Source organism: Sardina pilchardus, chromosome 21 (genome assembly GCF_963854185.1).
Source record: "Sardina pilchardus chromosome 21, fSarPil1.1, whole genome shotgun sequence".
Classification (NCBI taxonomy): domain Eukaryota; kingdom Metazoa; phylum Chordata; class Actinopteri; order Clupeiformes; family Clupeidae; genus Sardina; species Sardina pilchardus.
In genome coordinates, this window is record NC_085014.1 from 16,869,170 (window position 1) to 16,884,242 (window position 15,073).

Consider the following 15,073-nt stretch of genomic DNA (forward strand, 5'->3'; position numbering starts at 1 on the left):
AAGTTTTCTCTACTTTACATTTGCTTTAGGCTGACTGTACACCTCTCTCTCTTTTCCCCCTCCTTCTCTCCAGTCTGGTTCAACGCCCGCCACAGGTAACGGGACGGCCACCACACCTCGACCAGAAGGTGGAGAATTGACGCTGACGCCGACGCCAACGGCAACGCCGGCGTCCATCAAAACGGAGCCTGGCACAGAGGGCGGGGGCACGGAGGGCGCGGGGGACCCCAGCAGCAGCACCAGCAACTGCACTAGCACCGCCCTGACGACGGGCGCCAAGGAGACCGCTCCCGGCAACCCCTCGTCCGCACTCCACTGGTTGGCCGACCTCGCCACACAGAAGGCCAAAGAAGAGACAAAAGGTATGTGCCCACTGGGCCTTGGACACTGTCAATCAAGAGAAGCACCTCCCTCCCAAGAGTATGAAGCTGTTAAATGGTGTGATAGATAATTGGTGTTAGTTGTAATTGAAGCCACATAGGGGGGCTATAAATTGTCATAGTCCATTACTTCTCATCTCGTCATGGCTATCCTCAATTTGTCTAAAAAAATGTCCTTGGTGACATTTTAATGGTGGCTTAACCCGTTCTCTGGCTGCAGACTCCAGCTCGCTGCGCTCGATGATAGGCCGCGACTCGCGGCCGCCCTTCGGCCTGGACTGCTTCAACACCCTGTCCAAGCCCTCGGGCTCCAACCCCAAGCTCTTCAACAGCCTGCTGCTGAGCTCCAGCCCCACCCAGCCCAAGGCGGAGGGCTCCAGCCTCCGAGACCTGCTCAACTCCGGGCCCGGCAAGCTCTCGCAGGGCACGGGCGACGGCGGGGTGCCCTTCCCTTCCGTCTTCTCCACCTCCTCCACGGTAGGTCGGGCTTGTGTCAAACTGAGGTGTTGCACCCGCATGAGTCTGTATGTTTCGTAGCTCCAGCGCCACCTTGAGGCCATTTTGGTAATGACAAAATGGGCGAAAAAATTATCAAGGACGACTTGTAAAGGGCTTTTAGCTACTTGCGCTAGTTGTTTCTCTCATGCATATTGTAATCATTTCCCAGCCGAATGAGTGAATGAGTGTATTATAGTGAGTGTGTTATTTGCAATCCAAGTGTCCAATCCAATCCAGAAAAAGAAAAAAAAGCTTTCATATGTGGTATCTCTTTTTAATGGGCTGCTGATATCTTGCCAGCTACAGTGAATTGCCTATTTCCTCCCTCATTTCCCTACCCATTGTCTGACATGATGAATTGTTGATTACTGAACACTTTTTTTCTCTGCCCCTTCTTAACTGGCAGAGCGATAAGAGCAAGGGTGGCCTTCCCAACATCCTGGACCACATCATCGCCTCGGTGGTGGAGACCAAGAAGACGGAGGGCCGGCGGGTGGCCGGAGGAGGGCCGTCGGAGGGCGGCGAGGCGCCGGTGGTGCCGCGGAGGGAGGGGGTGATGGGCCTGAGCGTGCTGGACCCCCACACCTCCCACACGTGGCTGTGCGACGGACGCCTGCTCTGCCTGCAGGACCCCAGCAACGGCAACAACTGGAAGATCTTCCGCGAGTGCTGGAAACAAGGCCAGGTAAGGAAGGCCAGAGGTTGCCCGTCCTGCTATGTTGTCTGTCCTGTCTGTCTTGTCTGTCTGTCTTGTAAAATGACGAGACTGATTGACTTGATGCATTTCTCTCAGGAGATAGTGGCCCAATCCCAATGTGAGCCCTGAGGACTAAGGACTAAAGACTCACAGACTTAATTGATCTCAGCTGCTAAGAGTGTGAGTGTGTGAGGCCACATGTGCTCAGATAGGTATTTGGGATTGGGACAGGACTTCACAAGATCACATGTACCTTGGTGATGTTTAATAACAAAGACGTTGCTAACATTTGTACCATGCACGTGTGTATCGTGCTATTTTGTTTGCCTTTGTCATTTCCGGATTTTCCTATGATCTCCGCGGTAAACATCACAACACTTTGAACTGTGGGTAATTCCCTTAGGTTAAGTCTGCACCGATGCAGACTCACGGAAAGGGCTCGGTAAGTGTGTACTCAAACCCTCACGCCTGTTGTAATTCGGCATTGGGACAGCTCAAGCCCTTACGAATTCGCGAGAACACGCACCAAAGTCCGTGAGTCTGTGAGTCTGGCATTGGGATTGGGCAAGTGACGGTTGATGTTGACAGTTTGCCCTGATATTGATTGTTTTGTTTTGACATCGTAATTCCCTGTAAACCCCCTTCTGGATGGCAGTCTTGCACATTTCTCATTGCTCACTGCTCACGGGAAACAGCCTCTGCCAATTTGTTTGAAGTCGAACTTTCTCCCAGCAGAATGTTTTCCTGACATTTCGCCTTGTCCTGGCAATATTTGTGGTGGCGTAAACCTTTATCGGAATGTGTGTCAAATAAACAGAACCCGAGTAGACAGCTGCTTGCAGCAACCATGGTGTCATGGTGACCTTTTAAACAGCCTTGAAAGGTTAGATAGTTTCTGGTCGCAACGCGGCCTGTCTGCATGACTGCAGTATCACTTATCGTTGCGAGAGGATGGCGCAGCTTTATCTGTGTTTTCTGTCAGCCCCTCGGTACTCCTCGGCACTGCCGTTTTCCACGAGGTCGTTTGGGAGAAGACAAGAGACTATCGGTTTCTAATGGGAATACCACCTGTGTTGTGTCCTCTCTCTCTCTCTCTCTCTCTCTCTCTCTCTCTCTCTCTCTCTCTCTGTATCTATCTCTCTGTCTCTCCCCTCTTCCTTCTATCTGCTCTGTGCAGCCGGTTCTGGTGTCCGGAATCCACAAGAGGCTGAAGGGTGGCCTGTGGCGACCAGAGGCGTTCAGCGCGGAGTTTGGCGACCAGGACGTCGACCTGGTCAACTGCCGGAACTGCGCCATCATCTCCGATGTCAAGGTCCGGGAATTCTGGGATGGCTTCCAAGTGATCTCCAGTGAGTACGACTCCAGCTGGGCGGTTGGCAAGCTGTTTCAGCCCGGTTTGGTTTGGCTTGCCGTCCTAGCGACGTTTCACTCGAAAGATTAACAGATTAACCAGTGTAGTGTCTCAGTTGTGTCTGGTCTTTATTTATTTAGTTATTTATTTATTTCTCTCTCTCTCTCTCTCTCTCTCCAGAACGGTTGCAAGGGGCAGATGGGCAGCCTATGGTGCTGAAATTGAAAGATTGGCCCCCGGGGGAAGACTTCAGGGACATGATGCCCACAAGGTAAGCAGAGTCAGGCGACTTTGTGTGTTGGTGTAAAGGCTCACATGGGTTCTCCTGCAGGACCAGACAGCCTGTAAGTTCATTCATGGGTGTCTTTCTTTCCACTTCACCGTTTGAGGCTTCGGGTGGACATGGTCATTATAGTGCCCCCTAGAGGACCAAATTATTATGTGTAATGTCGTAGAAAAATTGGTTTGTCTGCTAATTCCAATTCATATGACACAAGACAAACATGCAATCGTTTGCTCATTAGCCTATAGCAAAAATGGTATAACTATCCATAAAAAAATGGGAATATAGTCTACTAAGAGCAGCAGCAAGCAGCCTACAATTATAAAACTGGTCTAGGTTGAACTTGATCTGTTGTCAGCTTGGTTGGCCTCTTCATCACATTGAGATGGCATAGTTGAAGTGAACCCTCTCTGAACTCCAAATATCAAATCAGCAAATTATTATTTAAATGATATATGTGATACATTATGCCGACATTATGATATGATACAATGACATAGCCTGTGTGTGTAGGCTATATACTGTTTCGGGCACCCTACCATGATGTGTTATTAATGATAAGCTATTTGCAGCCAATATCGCATAGGTATTTTAGCTATAGCCTACTCCTCCTGCCCTGCGTATGAGTTCACATTGGATAGCAGAGATATCTGACTGCTAACATAATGCTCCTTGGTTCACATTCAAAATGGTTTCGTATAGCATTTGACTGGGAACCTTGAAGGAATGAATGAATGTGATGTTATCTCAATGTTATTTTTGCATATGGCACATTTGCTGGTATATGTCCTTGGATCCCTGGATCGACTGTTTACTTACTACTTCTGGTCCAGGTGGTGATATTGGTTCACTGTGTGAAAGGCCAAAGGGTAAAAGACTTGGCAGGTGTCTGATCTCTCTCTTTGTCTGCCTCTCTCTGTCTCTGTCCAGGTTTGATGACCTGATGGACAACCTTCCCCTCCCCGAGTACACAAAGAGAGACGGGAGACTCAACCTGGCTTCACGGCTTCCCAACTTCTTTGTGCGGCCTGATCTGGGGCCCAAGATGTACAACGCATATGGTGAGCCGTTACAACTAGAAACAGGAAATGGCAGATGGTGTGGATCAGATTTACTTTGTAAACCATTGAATGTATAAGCCTGCCAAATAAAAGGTATTTCAGTGTACAGATGTATTTTTTTTTATTTTTTTTATTTTTTTTTTAAATGACAACATTTTCATTAGATTAGTTTTCAGTACATCTCATTAATTAAATGTCATGTTTGGCTTCTCTTGGTCATTTGTCTTTCAACCTTTCAATCATCTTTTCTACAGGTCTGATCTCGTCAGAGGACAGGAAAGTGGGCACCACCAATCTGCATCTCGATGTGTCTGATGCAGTGAACGTGATGGTGTACGTGGGCATCCCTGAAGATGAGGGGAATCATGCGAAAGGTGAGCTATCAGATCGGGTTTAGATGAGGTATTTTGTTGTGGGGATGTGCACAGTTGCAGTCTGCCTGAAAGTATTCCATATTTGTTCAGTGTTCTCTCTGTCAATCACATGTATAGCACATTATATGTGATTACAGACGTGAATTTCGTCTTGTTATAAATATAATTTTAGTTAACTTTTTTCATTAGGTTAGCTAAGTGCAGAGATGTGAAATTATTGGCTAATGGGAGCTTGACAGGTAGATAATATTCTAAAGATATGAAGTGCTGCCTGTAATACTGTAGCTTTCAAAAACAGAATATTTAGAAATGATAAATCACTACAACTTTCATTCCATGTGCCTAATTTCTGTTTAATTGTTTTCGAGCATGATTTTAAGAATCTGAAGCATCACTGTGACCAAAGAAAACACATTTATTGGAGACATTTTTTATTAATCATAATGATGGATTCTTTAGGTCCTGAACTACAACAACTGTATACCATTCTCTTAACATTTTTAATTTCTTTTGACTTCCAGTCGTCGTATCTTTTCTTTGTTTTGTGTTGTATCAGTAGTTTTTTAACTAGATTTTTATGCCTCATCACATTCTTTCCCACATGTTAGCTTGCTTTTATTCCCACATATACAGTATAGCTTGCTTTTTAACACCCACCAATTGTTTCCTTTCCAGAGCCACCTTTATAATTCCATTTTAATTCCATCCCCTCTGTGTCCCTCTGTGTCTCACTCACGCTGCTCCCAAACAAACTGTCTGAATGGGAGTGTGTGGGGCGCCGATGCAGTGTACTGTATATGCAGCGTCATCAGTGTCCACTACTCCCCCAGAGTAGCCATTCCTGTGCGCCGGTGCTGTGCTGTGCGCCGCTCTAACAATAGGCTTAATTCCCCTCACATGACCCTGCGCTGCCCACGGGCCTCTCGTCCGGGCGCTCTGTGCATCCACTGCCATTGATGCCCTCCCACCCCTTTTGTCTGTCTTGAGACCCGGCCATTGTGTCTGACCGCTATCTGAATGTGCTTCCTGTAATCGAGTACAGTCTGTGAAAAAGAAAACACACAAAGGTTTTCCTCGTAGTTCCTAAATACCTTCCCGCTGTAATGTTTACACCATTCTGTAGCAGCTTGGTTAGTTACCAGTTTAAGTAAGGCCTATTTGGTGACAGCTGTTTTGGGGAATATGGTAGTAGCAATAACAGTCTGCAAGGACATACAGACTAGGCTTCAGCAGACTTTTCCGTGTTTGTCAGATGAAATTATAAAAAAAAGTCATGTTTATCAGACCATTGAGAGTAAAAATCCTTGCTGGGTATATTAGTCTTTCTGGAGAATCGTAAGCATATCACTTGCTGCTACTAGATACCAAAAGCAAATTCTGTGCCCCTCCTCGGTTCTTTGCTATCATCACCACCACCTCCCCGCTACCCTCTTCCTGAGATGGGCCGTCTTCGGTTGATTTTTTTTTTTCTTTTCATGGTCTGTGTATTTGGGTTCGTACTGCTTTTGATTATGCCAACATTTCTCATTCACAGAAGCAGACCTGGCTGGACGCAAAGGTCTGTGCATTTTTTATTTCAACCGTCTCATACCACTAGCATGCCCATAGACCTAACTTAACTTCCATTCCTCGGTCTCTCTCTGCCCCCCTCTTTCTCTCTCTCTCTTTCTATCTCTTTCTTTCACTCTCTCTGTCTCTCTCTCTCTAACTCTCTCTCTCTCTCTCTAACTCACTCTCTCTTTATTTCTCTCTCTCTCTCTCCTCACTTCGTCTTTCCTTCTGGTTTTGTATTTGTCAACCCCTCAGTGTCTTTGTGAACCCCATTCATCACGTTTTTGCAGCGAGCATCAAAATTAGATCACCCTTTGAAGTTCCACTCGGGGCATTTTTTGACCAACAGAGAACGTGTTCATGAACCGATTTGGCTCAGAATTGTTTTAACCTTGGTGCCATTTAGTGAACCAGCCCACATTTCCACCAGTATTGAACGGAACCAAGGATACGTTTTTTGACCAACAGAGAACGCGTTCATGAACCGATTTGACTCAGAATTGTTTTAACCTTGGTGCCATTTAGTGAACCAGCCCACATTTCCACCAGTATTGAACGGAACCAAGGATACGGCATTAAAAATCGGTGCTGTATGCATAAACAAATGAATTAGATGCATAAACAGGAGGATGATATGACCCGTAACAACGAGAAAAATGATCAATGTTGTCCTGTAACCACAACAACAAAAATGAGCTGTGTAACATGCTAGCTAACGTTAGACTAGGTAAGGTAACCTACTATTTTTTTCTTTTTTCTTTTTCTTTTTTTCTTTTTAGCCAAAGTGCCATGTTCTGAACCGTTCTCTGTTTGGTTGAAATGCTCTGAATGGTTAAAATGTTGGTTCGCAAACGTGAACGGAACCGGTTCTCTGTCGTTGGAAAAGGGATATATAGTGGGGCGGCTAAGCGCAGATTTTCATCAGAATCGATCACTTTGCGATAAAAGCATGAAATTTGGTACAAAGGCTCACAAAGGGGGTCTGATCAGATTTAGGACCGTAGGCGCTCAAAATTTGACCCCTGGGGGTCATGGCGGCCATTTTTCAAAATGGCCGCCAAATATGGATTTCGTAATGGGAAAATGGATTAAAAGCTGCCAGAAACATAAAATGCAATAACACATTTCACCATAACACCTGTAAATATGAGCACACTTTCACATAGAAGGTCTTTAAACTCTAAAATATAAGATAATGTTAAAAATAAAATCAAAATAGCTGCCAAATATGGATTTCATAATGTCATAATTAGTCCATGGGCCAGATGAGCTGTCCGTAGCCTACCACTGAAGGTGGCAAAGGTTGCTTATACTTTTTGAAAAGATACATGTCTATAGTTAACAGTTTTTTATGAAAACCCTTCTGGAGTCACAGCTAAATTAGTGTTATCAGCTGTTATAGTTACCCTGCCCATTGAAAAAAAAACACATTTTTGGTGCAGGTGCCTATCTTGCTATTGGCCTTTGTTAAAGACATGTTTACATATTTGATTTTATAATGTTAGGTATCATTTAAAGAGGGCAATCTGAGCTTTCATTCAAATCCTTTTGTCAACACTTTGGACAAATACAGCCGAACCTGGAGCTCTTCAAACTTTTAAATACACACATTTTCCTGCCATTTCTGCCTAAATCATATTTTTTCTTTTAATCATGTGGCATCAGGGAGCATCAGAGATACAAAATGCAAGCACTGCAATACTGGCATGACTTTTGGGAGTCAGAAAATGTATAAATACCCATATTATCTCATTCTGAGGTGGTGATTTTCAGCTTTATATCAGGCATGCCGTTTTTTCGAAGAAAGGCAGTTTTGCCAACCTCTGAGGTTTCCTTTTAGCCTAGAAATCTAGACGCACCCTAGCGGCAACAAATATTTTTTGCCTAGTGGGATGGTCTAGGGTCGCACCGTTAAGGCCAAGCCTGCGTTCGGCACCAAGTCAGCCTGTACAATCAGAACGCTCTATCTGAGTCCTTGAGCCCGTCTTAGCACGGTGACGACAGAGCTGCGAGACAGCGAGATAGCAGAACAACCCAGCACATTTACATTGATGTCTATGGCAGCCCCCTTTGCGTTGCATATGAACCCGTGGGGGCACCTTCGGCTTCCGATATTGGCGCCAGGGGGCTTGACCATGCGTCCTCGGTCGACGAGTTGGGTGTGAGACCGTGTTGAACAACCATAGAGAACAACGAAAGATGGATGAGGCTAACGAAGCGCACTCGTTGAATTGGCTTTGGAATTCATTTTAAAGAAGGATGTATTTGCCGTTTTGCCGACCGACTACGATTGGTCACAAGTGCTGGCCTATTGCGTGCAGAGGCAGTTTGAAAGACACCGGTTCATTCCACCCACAGGCTTCAGCTCTGTGAATGGTCCGACTCCAGACTATACATTTCTGTATAGTTTGGCTTGCCAGGCTAGTTTCCTTTGCTATTGGACTCTGACTTTAATTTATACTCAACCATCTTCTGGGCTTTGTGTTTTGTATTTATTTTTGCTCTTGCTGGTCCGGTGTCTGACCACTTCTATTTGATCTGCATCTGTTGCCTGAGCTTCAGACAGTGACAAATGTATTCTTGTTTGTGTGAAGTTGAACATAATTTCTTGTCCATAAAGAGGTTGAGACCAAACCAGGGTCAAAGCTGAAACTCAAAAAGCCTCAAGGCAGGGCCACAAACACTGACCCTGGTGCTTCACATGAAAATTAATGGGTTCTTTGGTTATAGAATTGTTGGCTAGTGCAGTTAGCTGCCATCTCTCCGGAGTTGGGTGCCAAATCACCATGCTCACCTAGGACAGCAGGTCCCTCCACGGCTCGCCGTGTAGCAGTGCCATCAGCACCAGACACCAAATCTGATCGGGCCAATGAGGGGCTATCAGAATCACTACGTGCCACCCTCTCCTCACTCTCTGCAACATCGCTGGGATCAATGCCTTTGGGGATAAAGCATACAGCAAGCCTTCGGCCATTTATGTGCCAGAGCATCCACTCCCAGCAGAGCATCTCGGTCAGGGAAAACCACTTCACACAGTGTATCATCTCACACAAGGCAAAGAGATCAACATGAGCTTTCCTGAGCTCTGCCACACCCCCTCCACCACCTGTGGGTGAAGACGCCACTCCTGATGATAGGGTACCAAACTCTGGTACATATTTCATCATGTACAGAGTCTGCCAAGAATTGACTTCCTTGTATGCGGGTACTCTGTTGATATTTAAAACTATTGAATCTGCCCAGAGCCGCTCTGGATATGCCATAACCAATCGCTAACATTTGGACCCAGGCGACTTACTGAAGGGAAATGAAAATGGAGGGGAAGTACGTAGGAGGGCGGAGCCAGGCTAGTGATTGGGGGCCTCTTGTGATCATATCTGCTGCCCCATTCTGTTCTCCCAGAACATGAACTGCATGGCCTGAGAGGTGACACCTCGCCCATAACAGCCAGCTTTTCACTGTTAGTTAGTTATGGGAGCGAATGCTGCCTTGACGATTCATATAGGCTACCATCGCTGTATTGTCTGACCTCACCAATACATCATGCCTAGCTGGTGAAAATGCTTGAGAGCTAGATGCACCGTTAAAAGTTCCAGCCCATGGTCTTTGGTCATCTCCTTTGGTCTGCGTGTCCCTCGCACACCGCTCCCTGACCTAGGAGGGACACATCCGTAGTCACCACATGCCTGTGAGATACCCTCCCCAATGGAGAGGTTCTTGGGGACGCGCCAATAGGCGAGAGCCCTCCAGCATCTCTTGTCCACTTGAACGCGTTTGTTCCGGTCCCTGATAGGGTGTGCATGGAATGGAAGGAGGGGCCTGGAGCCTACCAACAGACCCCAGTCATCGAGGTCATCTTATATACTAATACCCCGTCTCCTGAGGACTCCGCTTCCTGAACGACTTCGGTGAAAGTGCGGGGTGATAACGCTAGCCCGAAGCATAAGACAGAGAAGTCTCAAACTCTGCCCTCGGACGCAAAGCTAGATACTTCCTGTGCCAAGGGTGAAGGGTGAATCGGAACATGGAAATGTGCATCCTTTACTATTTACAACTATTGTGGCCATCCAATCCCCCTGCTGCACGCTCTGAACAATGCGCTGCAGCCTCAGCATCTTGAACGCAATTTGGGATACGTGCTGATGGGGGCGAGGTAGGCTGCCTGCGCCTCCTCCACCTCGGGCAGGTGGGTCATTCCCTGCTCCTCAGCCCCGTGTAGGCCAGAGAAAGGCCCAAAACCCTGGACGGGTGATTGCGCTGAATAGGGGTTCCCCCCAAGAGCACTGCACCTCGCCAAGGAAATCAGGGAGGGCTGAGAGGGGGGTGGTGTCGCCTCTCTGGGCGCTGCTCATAATATGACCTGTCCATGAGCGAGCTCTGATGCTCCGGCTGCTCAGGCCATGCAATACCCAGCACCTGGGTGGAATGTTCAAGCATTGTAGCTAATTCCCGGGAGAGGGGACAGACTCCTGCTCAGCATCGTCCCCGACACTCTCCTCCAGGTTCTGTTCCAGCGAGCTGCTCTCAGAGGCCATGAGAGATCTGGTCTGACCTGGTCATCATCGTGAGACCCCAGAGAACTGCCAGGAGAGGCCACGGCAAAATTGCCAGCAGGGCGCTCTGCAGCCAGCCCAACCGGCAAATTGGGCTCTGGGCTGGGAGGAGGATGTTGGGATGTCTTAACACGGAGTCAAGGAGTGTATTCCCATTGATTGACGCTGAGTAGATTGACTGATAGAGAACCGTTCATTTTCATGTGAAGCACCAGGATCAGTGTTTGTGGCCCTGCTTTTTAAGTTAAAGAAGGGGTGGGTCAAAACAGAGAATGGCAGTTTTTAACCATACTGGATTTCACTTGCTGAACCATCTTAAGCCTTGTAGCACCGCATTATGTAATAACACCGCATTATGTAATAATGTAATAAATGTGCACGCCATTATGTAATAATTGCCGCATTTTGTAATAATCTGCCGCATTATGTAATAAACTTCTTGAACGCAATATGTAATACATTTTGCTGCATTATGTAATAAGTTATTACATATTGCGGTTGTTGCTACATAATGCGGTTGTTGCATTTTTTTTTTTGCCAAATGTAACAATTGGTGCATTATGTAGTAACCAACCAAAATTGACATTTTCATTGATTAAAAACAGCATGATAATGTGTATTTTACTCAAAAATGATAAGTAAGGGGACAGTATGTCAACTATTGCTCAGCTTACATTGTAACAATCCACCTTTTAACTTTGGTTGTGCTCATTTAAACACACAAGGGGTTCTTTTCAATTAATATTTGCAGTCATATTAGTCATAAGATCAAGTTTGGAGATAAGTGCTTCTGATAGTTAACCAATTTGTAAAATTGTCAAGTAAATCTCTGTCTTTGCTCAAGCAGCAGCAAAAATAAGACATACAGCACCAAATAATTAAACATGGGCTGTGCACAAGATGGGTGTGCCATGCATTCTGTTTTCTGTTAACAGATATTATTATATTATTGGCTAAGTTAGCTGGTTTTCTTTTCAAATTCATTGAGGACACAGTATCTCAGTCTAAATCCTGCTTATAATAATAAATATAGCTGCAAGCGGCGATGGCGGGCCCGGTCATTTCGGAATCTAACAAAGCAATACGGAATCGAAATGTGGTTAATTTTCATCAATGTATGTGTCAACCACAACAGACAACAGGCTAGGTGGCGCTATAGAGTCCCTAAGCCACACCCTAGGCCAAAACTCTCTGACTAGCTGCAGCAATAACACACAAGCCTACCTAATTGTCGTGAATGTATGTGTCAACCATAATAGACAATGTGCTAGGTGGCGCTATAGAGTCGCTAAGCCACACCCTAGGCCAGAGCTCTGTTTCTGACTAGCGGCAGTATTAACACACAAGCTCACCAAATTTGATTCATTTCCGTGAATATATACGTCAACCACAACAGGTAACACACTAGGTGGCGCTATAGAGTCCCTAATCCACACCCTCGGCCTGAGCTCTGTCTCTGAATAGCTATAGCAAAACACATGCCCACCAAATTTGGTTCATTTTCGTGAATGTACGTGTCAACCACAACAGACAATGCGCTAGGTGGCGCTATAGAGTCCCTAAGCCACACCTTAGTCCAGAGCCTAGGGGGCAGGCATATTCCCGGAAGTAGAGACACGAATTGAGCTGGTGATCAACCCTCTGCTAACTCCCATGGACGGCCATAGATTGCAGATTCTTTTGTGATCCCTTAACTTCATGTAACATGTGCCCTGTGTCACCCTTATAGCTTCTGTGTATTCTATATAGGGTATCGAAGGCAAAACTAATTCACGTCTTCCCCGTATATAACGTTGGTTTCCCGCAAAGAAGTATACAGTAGTTAGCATGTCGGTTGGAGGGAAGCTAATGTTCGACAGGAGATTCCCAGTAATGTTTGGATAAGAAGCTCAGTCCAGCCTGCACGAAAACCATGACGGAAAGTCATTCGCAAGATCAGTGAAAAAGCGTGTAGCCTATGGTAGCCTACTGTTTGATAGGGTAAAGCATTACCTAGAGGCAAGTAAACATAATAATAATATTAAAAACGAAGGTTAATAATGGATTGACAGTTGTTCGGAAAATCCCATCTGTCAGACGAGTTACAGCAATGTACAGGATGGCTAACGTCACAAAATGAGTACGAGTACGATGGAAAGTAAACAGATTTTTGTTTCAGCCCCCTCCCATTGAGAACAACGGAGTCTGTTTGTCCATTTCTTTTAGGTCTTTGGCCAGAGCTCCTTCTCTGACTAGCAATAGCAATAACACACAAGCCCACCAAATTTGGTTAATTTTCGTGAATGTATGTGTCAACCACAATAGACAATGCGCTAAGTGGCGCAATAGGGCTCGGGATCATGACGTGAAAACTTCGCGGGCACAGCCATATTGGCAGCCTCACTCCTTAGTTTACTATGGATTACTATGGATTTACTCCCATCTATTAGTGTGTTCCTGTTACTTAGTTTTTGCCTTCTTGGTCGTATGTTGCTGTGTAGTGGGTTGTAACAGCGCAACCCACGATCGCAAGAGGAAAAGAATCGCTAATACTATATTTCTGCTTCTTGTCTTCTGCATCTGAATGAATGGATATTACGTTCGGTGCGCTACCAACATGGCGGCAATATTCCTAGAATGCAAGGCGTGTGCCCGAGCCCTATAGAGCCCCTAAGCCACACCCTAAGCCAGAGCTCTGTCTTTGACTAGCGGTAGCAATCACACACAACCCCACAACATTTGATTAATTTTCGTGAATGTATGTGTCCACCACAACAGACAACTCGCTAGGTGGCGCTATAGAGTCCCTAAGCCACACCCTAGGCTAGAGCTCTGTCTCTGACTAGCGATAGCAATAACACATGTGCCCACCAAATTTGGTTCATTTTCGTGAATGTATGTGTCAACCACAACAGACAATGCACTAGGTGGTGCTATAGAGTCCCTAAGCGACACCCTAGGCCAAAGCTCTGTCTCTCACTAGCGATAGCAATAACACACAAGTCCACCAAATTTGGTTCATTTTCGTGAATGTTTGTGTCAACCACAACAGATAACGTGCTGCTAGGTGGCGCTATAGAGTCCCGAAGCCACACCTTAGGCCAGAGCTCTGTCTCTGACTAGCAGAAGCAGTTCCACATGTAGCTGCCAAGTTACATCCAATTTAAAACCTTTTTTCTGCCTATAACACCAACTTCTTGTTTCTTAATAAGACGCCATAATTCAAACCTTCGCCATTTCCATATACTTCGAAAATGAAAAAATCTGGTCACAATTCCTCTTGAGCAACCCCTCAAGATCATTTTAGTGCTTATATGACATGATTTTGATAAACCGTCTAGGAGATTTTTTTCAAAATATGTGATGTGCAGAAATCATAATCATAATCATAACTCAAATTCTTCTAAGATTCACTGTAAAGTTTAAATGTAAAAATGTTTAGATTAATAGAACACACATGTCCACCAAATCTGGGCCATTTCCGTGAATGTATGTGTCAACCACAACAGACAACGTTGTTAGGTGGCGCTATAGAGTCCCTGAGCCACACCCTAGGCCAGAGCTCTGTCACTTAGTAGTGTTACCAATTCCACACATAGCTGCCAAATTGCAAGAGTTTTAGAGCATGCCAAGTTGGTGAAAAGAGGCAAAACGTGGCCCGGAAGAAATTTAATCTGAGCAAAAACAATAGGGCCTTGCACCTACGGTGCAGCCGCTTCAGCACCTCGGTGCTCGGGCCCTAATAACTTACGTTTAAACATTTCCTTTCCACTAGCAGGCCTAGCCTAGCCAGACCTGAGTCCCAATCAGTACCTTGCAGGAGGAGCAATATCAAGGCTTTGGCCAAGTGCCTGAACAGCATAAATCAAATGGAATTCTGATAGACAGTTCCCTCTATATACTGATAGTTTGGCTATATGTGTGTGAAATGTGAGTCATGGCCTGTTTTACTGTAGGTAAAGAACATTCTTAAAATTCACTTTATTACTCTGCAGTTCCATCGTGTGATCAGTGTGTTAGGCTGTATGTTGCAGCTGAATTGTTTTTCATTTAGTTGCTTAAATACTTAATTGCGTCGTTAAATTAATACTTATTTGTAAGCATTAATTTTGAGTAAAATACACATTATCAAGCTGTTTTTAATCAGTGAAAATGTCAATTTCGGTTGGTTATTACATAATGCACCAATTGTTACATTTGGCAAAAAAAAAAAAACGCAACACCCGCATTATGTAGTAACAACCGCAATATGTAATAACTTATTACATAATGCAGCAAAATGTATTACATATTGCGTTCAAGAAGTGTATTACATAATGCGGCAGATTATTACAGAATGCGGCAAT

The 15,073-nt window shown here is 45.3% G+C and overlaps 1 protein-coding gene across 4 annotated transcripts in view; it reads left to right on the forward strand.

Moving 5' to 3' along the window:
- Window positions 1-15,073, forward strand: part of kdm3b (lysine (K)-specific demethylase 3B) — a 31,984-nt gene that overhangs the window by 11,146 nt on the left and 5,765 nt on the right. For 3 of the 4 annotated variants that reach the window (XM_062523930.1, XM_062523933.1, XM_062523932.1), the window contains 8 exons: window positions 74-362; window positions 601-857; window positions 1,285-1,563; window positions 2,753-2,924; window positions 3,107-3,197; window positions 4,140-4,270; window positions 4,525-4,644; window positions 6,179-6,202. In XM_062523930.1, the coding sequence (XP_062379914.1) occupies window positions 74-362; window positions 601-857; window positions 1,285-1,563; window positions 2,753-2,924; window positions 3,107-3,197; window positions 4,140-4,270; window positions 4,525-4,644; window positions 6,179-6,202 (1,363 nt within the window). The remainder of the gene's footprint in view (window positions 1-73; window positions 363-600; window positions 858-1,284; window positions 1,564-2,752; window positions 2,925-3,106; window positions 3,198-4,139; window positions 4,271-4,524; window positions 4,645-6,178; window positions 6,203-15,073) is intronic. The other variant, XM_062523931.1, reaches the window with a different exon arrangement.